Source organism: Crotalus tigris, unplaced genomic scaffold (genome assembly GCF_016545835.1).
Source record: "Crotalus tigris isolate CLP2741 ecotype Arizona unplaced genomic scaffold, ASM1654583v1 scf7180000018371.15429387391:27106975, whole genome shotgun sequence".
In the NCBI taxonomy this organism is placed as follows: Eukaryota; Metazoa; Chordata; class Lepidosauria; order Squamata; family Viperidae; genus Crotalus; species Crotalus tigris.
Window position 1 is genome coordinate 11,546,097 of NW_024096970.1, and position 17,394 is coordinate 11,563,490.

Consider the following 17,394-nt stretch of genomic DNA (forward strand, 5'->3'; position numbering starts at 1 on the left):
TGTGAACCAAGACAAAAAAAAACAGTAATTAATTTAATTATGTTGTATGAACACAGCCACCCTGTCCCATGAAGAACATCTGCACCAGATTCAGGATTGATTAAAGACTTCATAAATAGGGACCAATGAAACTTAAGTTATTGTAAGAACTACATGTTTCATATCTGATTTACAGTAACAAGTCTAAATTTATTGAGATATATCCAAGTACTGATTTGTTTCTCTAGCAGGCTTGTAGTTATTGAGTCCAGTGACCCACCTGAGGAAAAGACCTTGGTTTCAAAGGGAAGGAAGGGGGATGAAAAAGCTTTATGTAGAAAATACAAAAATAAGTGATAGAAATGAAGAAAGGAGATGATCTAGATAGCATGTAAATAGAATCACATGTAAATATCACAAGGCCACATTATGCAGTCATCATCACGATTATCTTTATAGTTTAGTAATCAAATCCCCTACTAACATGAAACTGTATAGAAATGTATGGATTATTTCTTCTCATCTTCTCATAGCATTATGTCATGTAAGCTATAGATGATATGATCCCAGTATATGTTGCACTGATGAAATGTCTAGTAATCATAGCAATACAAACAACTGTACATTTTCCTCCCCAGTGTGATAGATATATTGCAGTTGAGGTTGTTTGCTTCCTTTCCTTCACAGGTCAGTGGAGAGTGGTGGTGAAAACAGATCATGATTCTCCAGAGCCACAGAAATCTAAAAGAACCCTTGTGATTTATGGCTCAAAAGGCAAAAGTGATGATCTTCTCCTGTCTTCACAAAGTTTGGGATATGTGTGTTTTCAACCTGGAGCCACTGATGAATTCATTGTAAGTTATTGTTATACAAAGACTGAAGTGACAGCTTGCTTTAGGCAAAGGACAGAAATCCTGCTAGAAGGGGACCAAAAAAATCATCCCTTATTTACTAAGAAGAGCTGAAATATTATTTATGTTTCTCTGCATGTTCCCCATGTTCTTTTTTCAAGGTATAAATACTTTTGAGGATACTGAGTGTATGAAAAGCAGTACATGCCTAAAGTCATAGGCAATGAAGTCTGTGGAGATATTTCTTGCAAGATTACACAATTATCATATAGCCAATAATAATTCAGTGATAACATTTTGGGAAGAAATAAAGAAACACTGTATTAAGAAAGTGTGGTTTGCAAGTTTTAAGTGTTATTAAGCGGCACCACCTAGTTCATTGCAGATGCTCTCCCCAGTCCTTTATTTTCTAATGTTTCAGTCACTATAGGGATATGATGAGAGCCGAGGCTGGGTCTCACAACTTAATTTCCAACAATGCTCCCGAGTAATATTATACAAGAAGTACTAAAGAAAATTAAATTGATGGCTCCCAGCCACCTAGTGTTGGCTGGAGCATTGCTGCCAGTAGTCAGGACTCTCCCAAGAGACCAATAAATCTGTTGTTGTTTTGTTGTCGCTTAGTTGCTCATTTTTCAGACCAGATCACTGTATCTGTATGTTTTTATCAGCTTTTTAGGCTTTATTTCCGTGTAAGTTTGGATTCACAGGTAAACTTTTTGTATGCATAACTTTGTATATATACTGAGCTCTTTTTGTTAACCATCTCTTGTGCAATACATCTTTTGTATACATTTTTGTAAATGTATATAGAAGATGTATTACATAAGGATATTGCATGAGTTCTGAACATAATTCAGTTATTCTTTTTGTTGCTTGGATAGGTCTGATTATGAGTCTTAAATCCTTTTCTTTATGAGCAGAAAGAGACAAAGGACCCCAATGCAGGTCCAGGGAGTGCATTTCATAGCATGGAAACAACATGGGAGAAAAACTTCTCCTCATGCCTGAAAAACAGCCTTTTGGAAGTAGTTTATGAAGCCCTCTCTTGCATATCTGAAGTTAACAATGAAAGACAATTCGTCACACAGTAAAGGATTAAACACAGGAAACTATGTTTAAAATGTCTTGAGCGTGGACATAATCAAAAGAAAATGGTGGTTAACTTTCATCCCTTTGTAGATAATACAGCTGGATTCCTTTTGTTTTAACAAACCTACTACTGATTCAAATGTTACACTCCTAAGCAACAAGTGTTGGTGGCATATTTCACAACTTTTTTTCATAGGAAACTTGTGTTCATTTAGCATTCATTGGGTTCTCCCCTTCATGCTTAGGTTTGTTATTCAATAAACCATTTATTGTGATTGAATTGCTGATACATCTCCACTCTACAATAGGTTGACAACTTTTTTTTCTTGTTATTTTTGATTGACTGCTTTACCTATACAGTATTAGAAAAGCCCATTCTTGCAAATCATCATATTTAGGGCATTAAAGCAGAAAAGATATCTTGGCTTATTACCTTTGCGGTTAGATTTTCAAACAGTGAAACAATTTAATTCAGTCCCACCTGACCTTTATGACATACTGAAAGTGGAATCTATTACAGCAAAGTCTGTGGAGAAAAGGCCTCATTTCAATAACAGAGCAATAGGCTGTTAGAAAAGTTAGTTTTTCATAAACTGGAGTTGTTTTAGCCCTTAGTTATAACTGAGCATATATTTGGAATAGCATCACATCTTTTCACAGTTGATGTCTAAATGATTCTGTATATCTTTTCCCAGAATAAGAGAAAAGGTAGTGGGGAATCTTGATCAGTTGGTATGGTCATGCTCAATCTGCATTTATTGACTATAGAATAGAATTGAGTTGGAAGGGACCTTCGAGGTCTTCTAGCTCAAGCAGGAGGACCTATAACATCTCAGACAAGTGACTGTCTGAACCTTAAGTGATAAAACCTGGATATTCCATCACTTTATAGGACAATTCACTGTTGTAAGAATCTGCACAAAAATGGATAAATTATTGTCTAAGAAAAAAGTTAAGAAAAGCATATTATATTAGAGAAAATGTTTGCAAAAATCAATGTAATAGGAAAGTTGCATAAATACAAAGAAGTGCACAAGTAAATGGATGTTCTGTTTTTTTCAGAATGTTTGTAAAAAGAAGAATCTGAGCAATACTGAAATTGACAGACTCACCTATGGTTAAGTAATTTTAAGAAACACACAGAACCCATGAGGAACAACTGATGCTAGTAGTATTTAGGAATAGTTTATCAGTAAATATCTAGATACATACATAATGTAAGTTAAATTTTTTAGAATGTGATGATAGTTTTGCAATACCCCTTTTTTTTGGTTCTGACTCAACTCCAACTAGCCCTTGTTGGATTCAGCCACAGTCTTAGTGTTAATTTTTCCCAGTGTCTCTGACTCACTATGGCACATTGTAGGAAATTAGTAAAAAGAAGGCAGAGAAATTTTAGATGCCTAGTATAAGCAGCCAGTTAGGCCTGTTCTCCAGATATTCCTGAATGTTGGAATTGATAATTCAACAGAGCAGGCTATGCCTTATTTTATATATATTAAAACTCAAGATGAGAAAACTGAAATTTTATAGTCAATTTTGGTGATACCCTGACCTACAATTGTGTATATGACATATAAGAGATTAGCCAGTAAGTTCTCTGATTGTCTGTTGTTTAATAATCAGCAAGGTATTATCAAAAAAATCAAGATTGTTGAAGTGATGGTACAATTTAAGGTGCTTATCTGGCTTTTATGTACATCATGCATAAATATCAGTGGGAGCTTCAATCTCATCATCCTGGTGGCCCACTTAACCTTTTCGAACCTACCCTGCAGAAACACCTGGGCAATGTATTAGATGTCTGAGGGAAATCTCCCATGGCCACTTTTCTTGTAACTTTTCCCCTAACAATTTAGTTCCTGTTGTACTGAATCTCAGGAATAGTTGATGGGATGCTTTTTCTGCAAGAAATAAAATTTTAGCGAAAAATAGTTGATACCACAAAGGGGTGGGTTGGTTGGGAGAATAACCTTTCTGCAAAATAACTTGGCCCAGTCTCTCATGCTGCTGACACAGCACTGAGATAACAGTTATACCTGCAGAATAAGCAAGCAAGCTTTCTGTACATCAAGGCTTGCACACGCAAAACAGAGATTTCATTCCCTTAAGAGCCCATTTTGTGCTTTCTTTGCCACTCTTTCCCCATATATTTTTCCTAAACACACTACTGATTACATTTGACATTATACAAAAGATGACCCTTACTTTTTAGGAAGGACCAGTATAATATAAACAACTTACAGAAACATTTTGCTCACTCCAAAACTATTTAAGCTACATTTAACTCTTTGTTATCCTCTATATACCATGCTTTATTGCTGATGCTATTTAAATGAACAGAGTTTTTTTATTTCATGAATTCATATATTCCCATTAGTGGCAACACACAAGTGGTTGCCATAGGAATAACTGTGTAACATTGCAATTAACAGAAGATTGCAAATTCAGCAAAACAGTAAACTAGAGGAGAGGAACAGCAAAAATCTTGATTCAATCAACTATACTTAATAAGGAGAAAGATGCAAATAACTGAGCAAAAATTTTAAATCATAATTTTGATAATAAAAGCTTCTGGTTTTTTTCATATAAAAACAAAATTGCTTGTTAGTCTGGCTTATAATCTTGGTATTTTCTGGCAGTATTTTATCTAAATTCTGATCAGATCCAAACTTTCTTAGCTTTTGGAAATCAAGCAAGATAATCTCAAGCATGTTTTAGCATTAGAGAATTGGATATTTGCTTTAATCCAGTGCTTTCAAGAAAGTCAAGTGCATGTATAAATCTGTGCAAGAACTTTGTCACTCTTTTCTGAGATTTTTGGGTATTTTGCATATTTGTCAGTCCTACTAGGCAGACCAAACAAAAAGTCAATTCACAGGAATTATATTGAGATTGCTTTAATACAAAAATTTTACAAGTCTGATTATAGATAGTTCTCAACTTACAACCACTTATTAGTGACCTTTCAAAGTGATTTATGACCATTTTTCACACTTTTGATCACTGCAGCATCCCCATGGTTACATAATCAAAATATGGATGCTTGGAAACTGGCATGTATAACTGTTGCAGTGTCCCGGGGTCATGTGATCACTTTTGGCGACCTTCAAGCAAAGTCAGTGAGGAAACCAGGCTTATTTAACAACTGTGTTATTAACTGTGTTACTAACTTAACAACTGTAGTGACTTACTTAACATCTGTGGCAATAAAGGTAGTAAAATGGGATAAAACAACTGCCTTACTTACCAACAGAAATTTTGGGCTCAGTTGTGATTGTAAGTTGAGAATTATCTGGATGCTGTACCCCTTCTCCTTGCAGGTCAATGAATTAAAGAGGCATCATCTTAAGCCATTTCTGGATGTTACCTCATTTTCTGTGGTTTAAACAAAATGTTTCAGTTACTTCTTGTCCTTTTTGCAATATTTTTATTTGCAACCCTGGAACATCTCCTAATGTTATTGAGTGTGTTTTAAAGCTGTCTACATAGCTAGAGACCCTTGTGTAACTCCCATACAAACTGACCCTCTTCCAATTTGTTTGTGACATTTTAAATGGAAATTCCAAAGAAACCTGCCACAGTGCAAAGACAAATGCCAACTTCCACAAATATCATTTTTTAAAGTATGGCTTCAGATTTCTAACAGGTCTTGTGGATCTTTTGTGGAAAAAGAAGAAGATGAGTGGCTGAAACCCAGTGCATTATTCTAAATAAACTAATAAAAGGACAAAGTTACCCTGGAATTGAGACTGAATATCCTAGAGAGGATAAGCAGAGTTTCAGAGAGCATCAATCATTTCGTCCTGATAAAAGGAAGTGGCAGGTTCCTTTGCTTCAAGCTATGCCATTTTATAGATGGTTTACCTACCCATAGCAGCTGTTTCCTATGAGCAACCTTATTGTGCTCCCCAAACCGCAAATATGCTGACTAGCTGAAAAGCAGACATTACAATATAATGTCTAGTGCCAAAATGAGAGTGGGCAAAAGGTATTGAATAATGTGTATATAGAGAAAAGGATATATTTCAAAGAAGACAATCAAAGAAAAGAAGGAACTGCTAAAATTAAGAGAAATACAGAAAATGCAAACTGGTATTAATGGAAATAAAAAGTTGTTTTGAAGTGGATGAAGACATAAATGAGGACATTCCCACAAGTGAATGGAACATTAAAAAAAGTAATAAAATATCTGGGATGAAATTCAGGTGAAGGAAATTCCATACAAAGAGCTACTTTTTATGGAAATGTTAGTAATATGTCAAAGAATAGAATTGAAACAAATGCTATAAATATTAGTGTCCAAGAAAAATGATGAAAGGATGTTTCAAATCCTATAAAATTTTGGAATATTCTAAGGCTGCACGTTTAAGAGAGTTAAGACTGAACAACTGAAGAATCATTAAAATGTGGATGCAATTTGCTTAAATAATAACTCTAAGTATGTGAACTGTTTGAAGTCCACATAACTAAAAGTGAAAGGTAAAAGAATCAATGTGAAAACTGCAGGTATTTGTTTGATAATTATGTCTTGGAAGGTGCTTTGTTGAATTTTGAATGGGAGAGTACAAAAAAACCTCTAGTGCAGTGGATATTTATCGCAAGCAAGGGATTTTCAGGAAATGCTCTATTTTTGCTCCTTAGATGTCTTTGAAAAGTGTATGAATATAAGAAAGAAAATTAATATATATTAGTTGATTTAGAGAAAGTACATAAGTGACCAGACCTGAGTTAGATAATGTTTTGTGTAAATATGCCGCTTTAGCAAGAATACACGTCATGTTCCTGTAAAGTTGAGGTGATATTGAGATTGTTACCCATAATTTGAAACATGTACAAAAGATTTTATGCCATATAGGGACCAGGGTTTCAACTAGTAGTTGATCAACATTTTGGATCACTGACAGCCTAATAATAAGGAGTGAGCAATACTCTGTGGTGTCTAATATAAAAAATAACAAATAACATCAGATCATTGTTACTGAATGCAATTTCAGTTTTGTCTGTCATTGAGATAACTTCTCTTTCTTGGCTTCAACCAAATTAAAAGATTTATTTTTTATGAATGTAGGCAAATGGAACTTGTGATTTATTTTTTGTTTTCTCAGATGCATTTTGGTTTTTTTAAGAGAACTCTGTTACTCTATTTTATCATATTCATATGCTGAGCAGCAATCTAGATAGCTAAAATATTAATAAACAGAATGCAGACAAACTTTCATGAACTGTTCTACATTTATTTGTGTGTATTTGTCTGTTTCTCTGCCTGTTTATCTATCTGTCATTCATTTTTCAAAGAATCGTCTAATGAAAATTTGATTTAAAATGAGTTATGGAAGATTTTGCAAGTAAAAATCCTTAGACAGTACTTCTCTGAAGAGATTAAAATAATGAGTTTATTACTATATTTTGGGATGGAATTGTTATTGTGAGAATAAAGACACTTAGAAAATGATAGATGATTAAATATCTAAATGTAAATAATTGTTCAGAAACTATTAATCCTTTGGTAGAATCGAAAGCCTTCTGTCTTCATCATTGCAATTGTTAGTACATTTTACATGAATGCAGCTAAGTTAGAATGGCATAAATTATGTGGTCCACCAGATAAGGATGAAGTTTGGAATTTATAGAAACATGGTGAGGGATTTTCTATTTATCTCAATAAATTTCAATCCTCACAGTCAGATGAATTATATCCTATAATGCTGAAGGGATTTTCTGGTGGCTTGGCTAAAAGTTTGGTCTAGTGGTTAAGAGGTTAAAGGTAACAAGTGGGAGTTCAAGTCCCGGTTTAGTCATGAAAGCCAGCTGGATGACTTTGAATTACAGTTATATTCTCTCTTAGCCCAAGCCACGTAACAGGGTTGTTGTTGGGAAAATAGGAGGAGGAAGGTGTGTTGGCTAAGTTTGCTGCCTTGAGATGTTTGTAAAAATAATGAAGATGGGAAATAAATAAATAAATTTCCTTTGAAAAACCTTGGAGAACAATGAAGTGTCAAAAAACAATAAGAAAGCTTATCTTCATAAAAGGAAAAAAAGAGGATCCAAACAACAAAAATTAGTCAATCTAACATCAACAAATGATGTTTCTAGAGCAGGCCATAAAGAGGTAAACCTGTAAGCATCCTGAAAACTATAATTACCAGAATTCAGCATGCTTTTGTCAACAACAAATCTTGTCTGGTTAAACATATTTATGTTTTTGATTAGGTACATTTTTTTGAAAGAGTGTGGGAGTATTATAGACATATACAGTATTGGTTTCAGCAAAGTATTTGAAAAAGTATAGCTGACATTCTGTTTAACAAGCTATTTAAGGTGTAGCATTAAAGAAAAACAACTGAAAATATGTTAACGCTTTCAAATACCTGAAAGAATATCAAATGGAAGCTCAACTTCTCAGTCCAGAATACAGGGTGGCTATATTAATTTTCTATATTAAAAATTTTAAACAAAATGATGGATTCTGACTGTTAGAAAAAACTGCATAACCTATAAGAGCAGTTTGCCAGTGGTGGGCTTTCTACTGCTGGATGTAAACTGAAAAATCCAGGGAGAAAATGAAGAGTAAAAGGCATTGCATTGATTTTCTTGACATTTTAACCATTCAAGGCAACAGCAACAACAAAGTGACATTCATGATTGAAGTAACAAGGTCACAACAGGTCAAAACAGAGCCTTTTGATCTAGTACAGGCATGTCAAATTCATGAAGTCACGTAATGTTGCGTGACTTTTTCCCCATTACTGGCAATGGGGTGGGTGTGGTTTTGGCTTGATGCATCCGGCCCACAAGCCGACAGTTTGATACACCTGATCTAGTATCTAAACACCAATAATACATAAGGACATATATCTGTTAAAATAAAAAGGAAATATAATTTTAAAAATATAAACTTAATTAAGCTGAACATTTTAAAAAAGCACAACTGCTTTGAGTAACCTAAACCTTGTTTAACTGAATAGGGTTACTCCTATTCATGCAATATATAGGGATGGATAAGTGATTAATTTGATTGACATTTTAATGCAATCTTAAATTTAATGATCTAATTTTACATGTTAAGCCAATGTAGAAATTGAATCTCTCATATCTTCAAAATAGGTAACCTTCGAAATTTTGCAATTTTACATACACACACAAAAAGAAGTGAATTAGAAAAAAAATATAAAATATCTTAGAGAAAATTGCTTGTAAAAATGTGGGAAATTGTAGTAAAAATACACATATTTTAGCACAAACATTTAAAAACAACTTCTAAAGGTACTAAAGAAATGGTATGAATCAATATAAAAATATCTACAGAAAAAATGAGATTCTGAGAGAGGCCAGAGAAAATATATCTTTTATCTGTGGCATGTCAGGCAGATATCCTATCCTCATTTTGAAAATTTTGGGGGGGAAGCAGACTATTATACATGTCATTGTAAACTCATGGAAAAAATGCAGGATATAGATGCAATAAATAATGTTATTTGTAGTTAGGAAGTCTTCACTATTTCCAAACTCAATGATAAATTTAATTTAGTGAAGATGCTATATATCCAAAGTGATGGGACATGGATCATCTGCAATATGCTCTATTACAGCTTTTCTGCTTCTTGAAAAAAAGTTCTGCATTTAATTATGTTTTTTTTCCTTAATACTCTGTTTTTTTCATTTCCTTTAATTGCAGATTGAATCTGGAGATGTTGGAGATGTGTACAAGATTCGGCTCAACTGTGATGATTTGGTAGATTTTGAGGGCTGGCATTTGAAGTCTTTGCAAATGGAAGAACTACATGCTAATCAAGAGGTGAACTTTGGCTGCAACTGCTGGTTCTCTGTTAGCCAAGAATGTAAAGATATGGTGAAGGAATTTCCTGCAGTGAATGAAAACCAGAAAATTTTATCAGGTAAAAAAAGGGGAAGAGGTAGGAATATCATGGACTAGATTTAGCCTCTGGTTCACATTTTGATTAGTTTTAAATTCTTGCTTAAATTCTTTTGATATTGATATTTCAATTGATCTAATTCTTTGGATTGATTTCCAGAGCTTAAAATACTGATTTATTTTTCAGCATGCTTCATAAGTCATTTATTAGTTCATTAAATGCATTGACTTGGTTTTTTTCTTTTATAAACACGTGTATGTCTATGCATGTCTATGTGTGTAATAGAAAATAAGAATGAATTTAGTGAAATGAATATATAAAATAAAATCATAATATATATTGTATCAGCTATTCTAATCTATGAACATTAAGGTCAGTTTTCAACAAGGAGCAGACCACCAACAAAAAAGGAACAGAAGTATCCCATCTTTTTTTTTAAACTTCCAATCACTGAAATTCCCTCCTCCTTCCTTGCTACCCCATTTGTGACTCTGGGTGACATACAAGAGAGCTAAAAAAAATACCTGGCAAATAATAGCTCCCATCTCTACTTATGTTAAACTCTATAAACTCTAGTGGAGAGACAATATATGAACAATATCTGGGCTGGGATTAGTGGAACCACAGTAGAACTTAACATTTTTTCACTTTTTTTGAACTTTCCATAAAAGTTAAAATAAAGTAGAGTAGGTGACATTACAAGTTTGTTGCTGAGTTTATGTGCAGGGATAGCCAATTAGTACATCACATGTTTTATAGTAAAATATCATAATCTCTATCCACCAATGCCTAGTATTTGCTGAATGTTTAGAGACCTGTAGCTTTACATATATGTAGGACATCAAGGTTTGTTATACAAAAGCTTTAAATACATATGCGCGAACATGTTCATGGTAGATGCATTATGGAAGTTCTCTCATGGTCATTGTCTCTCATGGTCATTTTTTTTAACCACCAGGGATGATTTTTGATGAGTGTCTTGCTAGTAGGACAGTAAATGATTATAGCAAAGATAATCAAATCTAATATTGGCACCACTGTGCTGTTGTGAAAGCATTGGATTGGTTCTGGACTATGAATAGGTTTTTTTATAGTGTTGCCATGTCCTCAATAGTGAGAACTACAGAGAAACATGGGCAGCAGGTGGTGGTTGCTAATTATGTTGAATTTATTGCCAGGCTTTCACACTGAACATTTTGTGAAGTATTTGAGTATTTTTTTTAAGATACATGTGCCTTTTCTTCATTGCAGAGCCATATGAAGGTATTTATGAGCTCCAAAATACAATCCTCAAATTTAGAAGAAGCTTGTATCTTCTGATATACAATATTATAATATGATTCTATTAGCAGAAAAAGTTTCTGCTAAAATAATACAAAGGTTTGATTCTCTTATTTGCTCCACAAATCTGCTCCAGGATTTTCTCTAACACATCATACAGGAGAAGAAAAAATAAGATGTGTGTGAACTGTTTTCTTCTCACATGTTACCAGATATTTTGGACAGTAGACTCAACCTGCACTTTTTAAGTTATCATTATTTCCTGTAGCTGCTGCAAATAGTGGACTTAAAATGGAGAACTATAAAAAAAATCTGAGATAGATGTCTAAGGAGATTATCAATCATCCAAGTCATGGTTGTCCTAAGGATGCTTTTCAAAAGACAAATGGACTTTCTTGGGGTTTTTTTTCTTTGAAAACATTTTGCTTTTCATTCATTCAAGAAGCTTCTTCAATTCTGACTGAATGGTGGGGAATGGAAGGATTTATATTCCTTGCAGTCATCTGGTTGTTAGCATTCTGAGAGTTGTTGAGGTCACTTAGGGTTTATGTGTATCCTCAGGGTTACCTGAATCAGAGTGCAAATGGGTGTGGAACTTTCTTGGTACTGCTGAAAGGACTGTGTTGTAAACAGGAGACAGATGGTGTCATATTCCTCCCCTTCTGTTGAAAGAAGCTGTTCAGTTTTAATATAGATGGCATTTTTGACCCCTCTTTCACACCAGTGGTCCTCTCTGACTAGAATATGGCTATCTGGGAATTTGGTCATTCTGGACAAACATTCTGGTGTAGGGTTCCTGCTTGAGCAGAGGATTGGACTGGAAGCCCTCCAAGGTCTCTTTCAGTTCCATTATTCTGTTATTCTGAACAGCCCTCTCTCAACAAGGGGGGAGAGATACCATGCCACCTATTTCCTGTCTACAATACAATATCAGCTATCTCCTGTCCTTTCAGGAGTCTCAAGAAGGTTCAACACTCATTCAAGTGATCCTGAGGGTATAAATAAACCTCCAAGAACCTGCAAAGAATATAAATTCTTCCATTTTCCATCATTCAGTCAGAACTGAAGAAGCTTCATGATGAGAAGTGAAACATTTCAAGAAAAAAACCAACAAAGTCTGTCTGCCTTTTGAAACTCCAATGTTGGGTTATCTGAAATGGATCAACAATGGGGAAAGCTCTGTACCGCACATATCAGGGTAGCAATACCTAAACCACATGGTGTAAATTGGAACAGAAAAGTGTCTCTGTGCAATATGGGATATTTCACAGAGAAACCATAATCAGGGTTTCATTAATCACTCAGTCTCAAAGATACCAACACCTAGGAAACTTTAATAATAAAAAAGTCAGAATCTGTAATATTTTGTCCTAAAGGTGCTTTTTCAGGAGGCAACTGGACTTTCTTGTTTTTCTTTTCCAAAAAGCTTCTTCAGCTTCTTCTTCTTTCTTCAAACAAGAAAGTCCAGTTGCCTCCTAAAAAAGCACATTTGGTACAACCATTACCTGGATGACTGGGAATATCCATAGACACTGTAATATTTTGGATAGAGGAAAATGGGACTGTAGGATTATTTGCTTAACTTCAGATCTCCCAATTCATTTGTTGGATGAAGCAATTTTATATAGTACCAATGATTTTCTTATATGTAGTTAAAGTAAGCCCTCTTGTTTGGATGACAGTATTTGGCTACCATTCCAACTGGTGACACTCATAATTTTATTTGAATTATATACTACATTTGAATTAAAGATCCCTATTTTCTTTTGTGTGGTTTTTTTTGGGGGGTTGAACAAAGCATATTTTGTTGGCACATTGAATAGATATGTTTTTATGTTTGTGTATGGTTATAGAGTAAAAAAATGCAGTGCAATGAGCACTGATAATCTAATATTACTTCTTTTTGCAGTGCATAAATATATAGTCTCTGTACACACTGGGGATCTCTGGGGATCTGAAACCTTTGCAAACATTTATATAACAGTTTATGGTGAACGAGGAGATACAGGTATACGGAAACTTCAAGATTCCTTTTTTGAAGGAGAAAAATTTCAAAGGAACAAGGTAAAGGAGAAAACACCTATACTATTTAAATATTATATAATAATAATCAAAATATATTAACAAATATTTAAATAAAGTATTAGCCTCTTATTTTCATGTAATTACTTGGTAGTTTGTTATATGGGGAAGAGCAAATATTCCTGGGCTTAATACAGTAGGGGTATTGTATAGCCATTAAGCATCATTTTCAAAGGAGAAAATATCATGAAACAGGGCAAAGGAAAGGAAAGCAATCAACTTTGTGTTAGCCATGTTGAATACCACTCCAAGCAACCAAAGCTAATAATAAGTGGGGAGTTTGTCAGTTTGTCACAGGCTCTGATGAGTTTACATGAACTGATCTACTAATTGATCTAACATATAGAACTCAAAACATCTCTTCAGATTAGTTTTTCTGTTATTAACCTAGCAAAGCAAAATAAATCTTTTCTTTCAATTCTAAGTAGCATTCCTTTGCAATGATAGCCATTTTCTGTCCTCTATTCTCTCTCTTTCAGTCTCCCTTCCCCTGAGAGTCAGCAGGAGAAATGACAGACTTAAAATGATTCAAAAACTTGAGTTATTTTCCTATGAAAAACCATTGCAAAACAAAGCATTCTTTACTAGACATGTAAAGTTTTTTTTTTCCTTTTTGGGCAGTCTTGCCTTGTTATGTGTGTGGACTAGCATATCAACTAAATGCAAATGTTGCTACTACAATGCTATCCTTACTTCCTACTTAGAGATTGGAAAGGAATAATTATGCTGACAGGCATATTCTCTCCTAAACTGTCAGTCTTTTCCTCTGGCTGGCAGTTGATTTCTCACTCTTTTCTGTGAAAACTGTGTGAAGAGTTTTATCCCCCAATGATGTTTTCTTTCTTCCTGAACTTTCAGGTCCTCCCATCAACCTCCTGCTCAAAGTTCCTTGAGTTGCTTCAAGAGGCTTGTCCTGGGATCTCCTAGAACTAACAACAATCCTTTCATAACAATTCCCATAGTACCTCGTTGAGTTTTGTTTGTTGCTTGTTTTAATCAAAAAGTTACACTAATATTCCATAGACACTTCTTGAGTTCTTGAGTTGCACATGTCTATCAACTCTCTCCAAAATTCCTATTGCTTAGTACTTTTTTTGACACTGTACCTCTTAGCCAGTTCAAAATCAGCCCCTCTTCTCCTGTGGCAAAATACTATCCATGTGAAACTACACAACTTAATATGTCCTATGTTCCGCTTCTATTTATCTGCTAATAAGAACAGACTGTTTAGGCACCACCATAACAGATATATCAAGAAACACAAACTTGTGCAGGCTATTACATGGGGAAGGGTAATAGTTGATTACCCTTAACTACATCAGAAAAGGCTACTGCTAGATTTATCTTTGATGATGTCAGACTAATCTGTCTTCCCAACCTGATGCCTCCAAAACTGAGTAGACTGCAATCCCTAAAATTCTTAACTGGCGCACCAGTAAATATTCATGCAACTCATCAATCTCTATAAAATCGATTGAGCTGTATTCCACACACTCATTTCATGCATGCAAACATATATTTTCACATTCACATATATTCTTTACTAAATTGTTTTGTCTTTCTTTCCATCCATATTTTGGTTTTTTTCTTTTCCACTTTGCACAGAGTAATCATTTCCCAATTTCTGCCTTATTTTATATTTTCCTTCCAATTCACATCTCTCTTCCTATAGCTTTTCTTCTAGTAATGAAACAATATGTTTGCTCTTCTATGTGTATTACAATTGCAATCTTTCAGGTGTTCAGCAATTTATTTTGTTGGAATGATCTATTCAGCATAAGTAACCCTTTGAGGAGTTGCACTTTACATTAATTGTCAAAATTAAATTTCTGTCAAAAGTCTCTGGGTTTAAACATTGAATATTACTTAATGCAATTGAAGATTCAATAGCTAGACTTATATTCATGGTATTTTTATGAGATGTACACATTTTCTATGTAACTCAATTTCATTTTTACAGGTGGATTCCTTTTTAATAGAAGCAGTCTCCTTGAGCCATTTAAAAAAGATAGTTGTAGGACATGATGGAGAAGGCTATGGTGCTGGAATATACTTAAAAATGGTAACCATTAAGAAATCGGAAAATTCTGACACAGAATGGGTCTTTCCATGTTGGAATTGGCTAGATACACATATGGGAATCTGTGGCACTGTTTGTGAGATTAAAACCATAGGTAGGTCCTTTTATTAGTTAATCAAGTTGATTATATCTTGCCTTCTGATTTGGCTAAATATGCATAAAATATTGATATCTATAATTTATTTCAAGACTCATAAATAACAATTGATTTTAAATAGTTGGCAAATCCAGAAAATTATATGATAGCAATCTTGATTGTAGGTTTTGAGAGATAAGTCTTGAGATATGATAGGAATATCTAAATTACTACTTTATTTTTCTATTGTGTCAAATGAGCTTTTCCTCCCTTAAGTTAATGTTAGTAGCCATAATTTTATAAAGAATAGTATCACATACAGCATGTTCCTATTTATGTCCTGATTGCAAGTATATTTTATTGGGCCCATTTGTTAGTGCCATCTGTCATTATTATTATACTAAATACTGTTTGCAGATGATACAGTACAGCTTGAGGAACATGGCTTACTTGAATGAGAACAATACATTTGGACTGCTGATTTAAAGAATGCTGTCTATTCCTTAATAATTATCTTTAAGAAAGAGTGTGAAACCTAACTGACATATATTAAGAGTTCTAAATCTGAGATTTGAGATTAATAAAATGAGGATTACATGTTAAATTTTTAAAGGATAACTGTTTATTTATATTGATGAGGTGTTATTCATGAATTGTTGTCATGGTTATAGCAAAAAGAGCTCACCACTGTTGTATAATTCTGGTAAAATTTCAAATTCTTTGAAATCAGTGAAATTTAAGAATTATGTAGTAATAATTGTTATTATTATTGCTTCAATTTCTGTTAAGGTAAAAGAAGGCTCTCTTCTTCAAGATATTCTCCAATTAATCAGCAGATATCAGGTTTATGGATAATGGATATCACTGGATCTGACATAAATGCTGAAACTGATCCAATGCATTTTACTTTCAACTTTTATGGAGATAAAGGTCATAAAAAGTTGGCACTGCAACTTTTAGGAAAGACAACACAAATCAAAGTAATGTGTTTTTTATTTTAAGGAGAAACAAAAAACCAGTCCTAGATAAAAAATTCATGTATAATACGTGATATAGGTGTATTGCTTCTGCATCTGGGGCTCGAGAGAGGAGAAATATAATGGTTTAAAAAACTGAAACTGCTCTATATACTAACATTAAATCCTGCAACTATTTCTTTGGAGGTAATTCCTCTGAGAAATAATCCTTTTTAGGCGATGACCTCAAAAATGTTGGCATGTGAAATGATGAGTTATTAAAAATAATAGTGACACAGTTTCAATGAAGCCACACTTCTTTTTCACAACTCAAGAGTGGCATAAAGTCAAAGTTCTGCTCGTTGCTTTATTGGATGTACAGGTTTCTTCTGCTGTAAAATCTTCTTTTGCAGCACTGGAAGGGGCACTCTGAACAATGTTAGTTTGTCTATCCCCCGAGAACAACACAACTTTAGGGGCATTGTGAAAGATTAAAATAATAGCCTGTTTCAGTTCTCTATCCTTGCTAACTGCTAAGCTAGAAGAAGAATGCTATGGCAGGAAGGAGAAATAAGCCCCTCAATTTTTAAAAAAATTCTGACAGCTATTAAAAATGTGGGTTAGTGGATATGAAGTTTCATCTACTTCATTTATTTTTTAAAAAATGTGTAGCATGGGTATAAAATATAGGTACAATGCGTACCGTGTGAATAGTTCCCTTGAATTCTTATTGCTGTTGCTACATTGAGACAGCATCTTACAAAACCATTGTAACAAACAGTTTGCTTACATTAATGTTTGTAGGCCTGTAAATGATAGATTATAAATCAATGACTCCATAGTTTTCTAATAAATTAAAACCAATTAAAATCAAGCTGTACTGTAGTTTAGAATTGTATGAAATATTTTGCATTTAAACTAAAATAAACATAGCCATTGCATATACAAAACAGAGAGTTGCTGCTGGTGGTCCTAAACCTTATATGTGTATATCTCTCAGATAAGCATTTGCTTATAGAACATGCCAGAATGCAGTTGCTGGGTGCAACTTGCCATGGCCAAACAAATAATCTGGGATCAAATAAGAGTTTTCTCCTCCACTATTTCTTCCACTCCACTC

General features: G+C 33.9%; 1 protein-coding gene across 3 annotated transcripts in view; it reads left to right on the plus strand.

Moving 5' to 3' along the window:
• The window catches only part of RP1 (RP1 axonemal microtubule associated), a 186,342-nt gene that overhangs the window by 116,749 nt on the left and 52,199 nt on the right, over positions 1-17,394 (plus strand). For 2 of the 3 annotated variants that reach the window (XM_039351366.1, XM_039351365.1), the window contains exons 32-36: positions 667-833; positions 9,601-9,820; positions 12,990-13,144; positions 15,123-15,336; positions 16,108-16,298. In XM_039351366.1, the coding sequence (XP_039207300.1) occupies positions 667-833; positions 9,601-9,820; positions 12,990-13,144; positions 15,123-15,336; positions 16,108-16,298 (947 nt within the window). Of the gene's footprint in view, positions 1-666; positions 834-9,600; positions 9,821-12,989; positions 13,145-15,122; positions 15,337-16,107; positions 16,299-17,394 lie in introns of those variants that run through there. The other variant, XR_005557687.1, reaches the window with a different exon arrangement.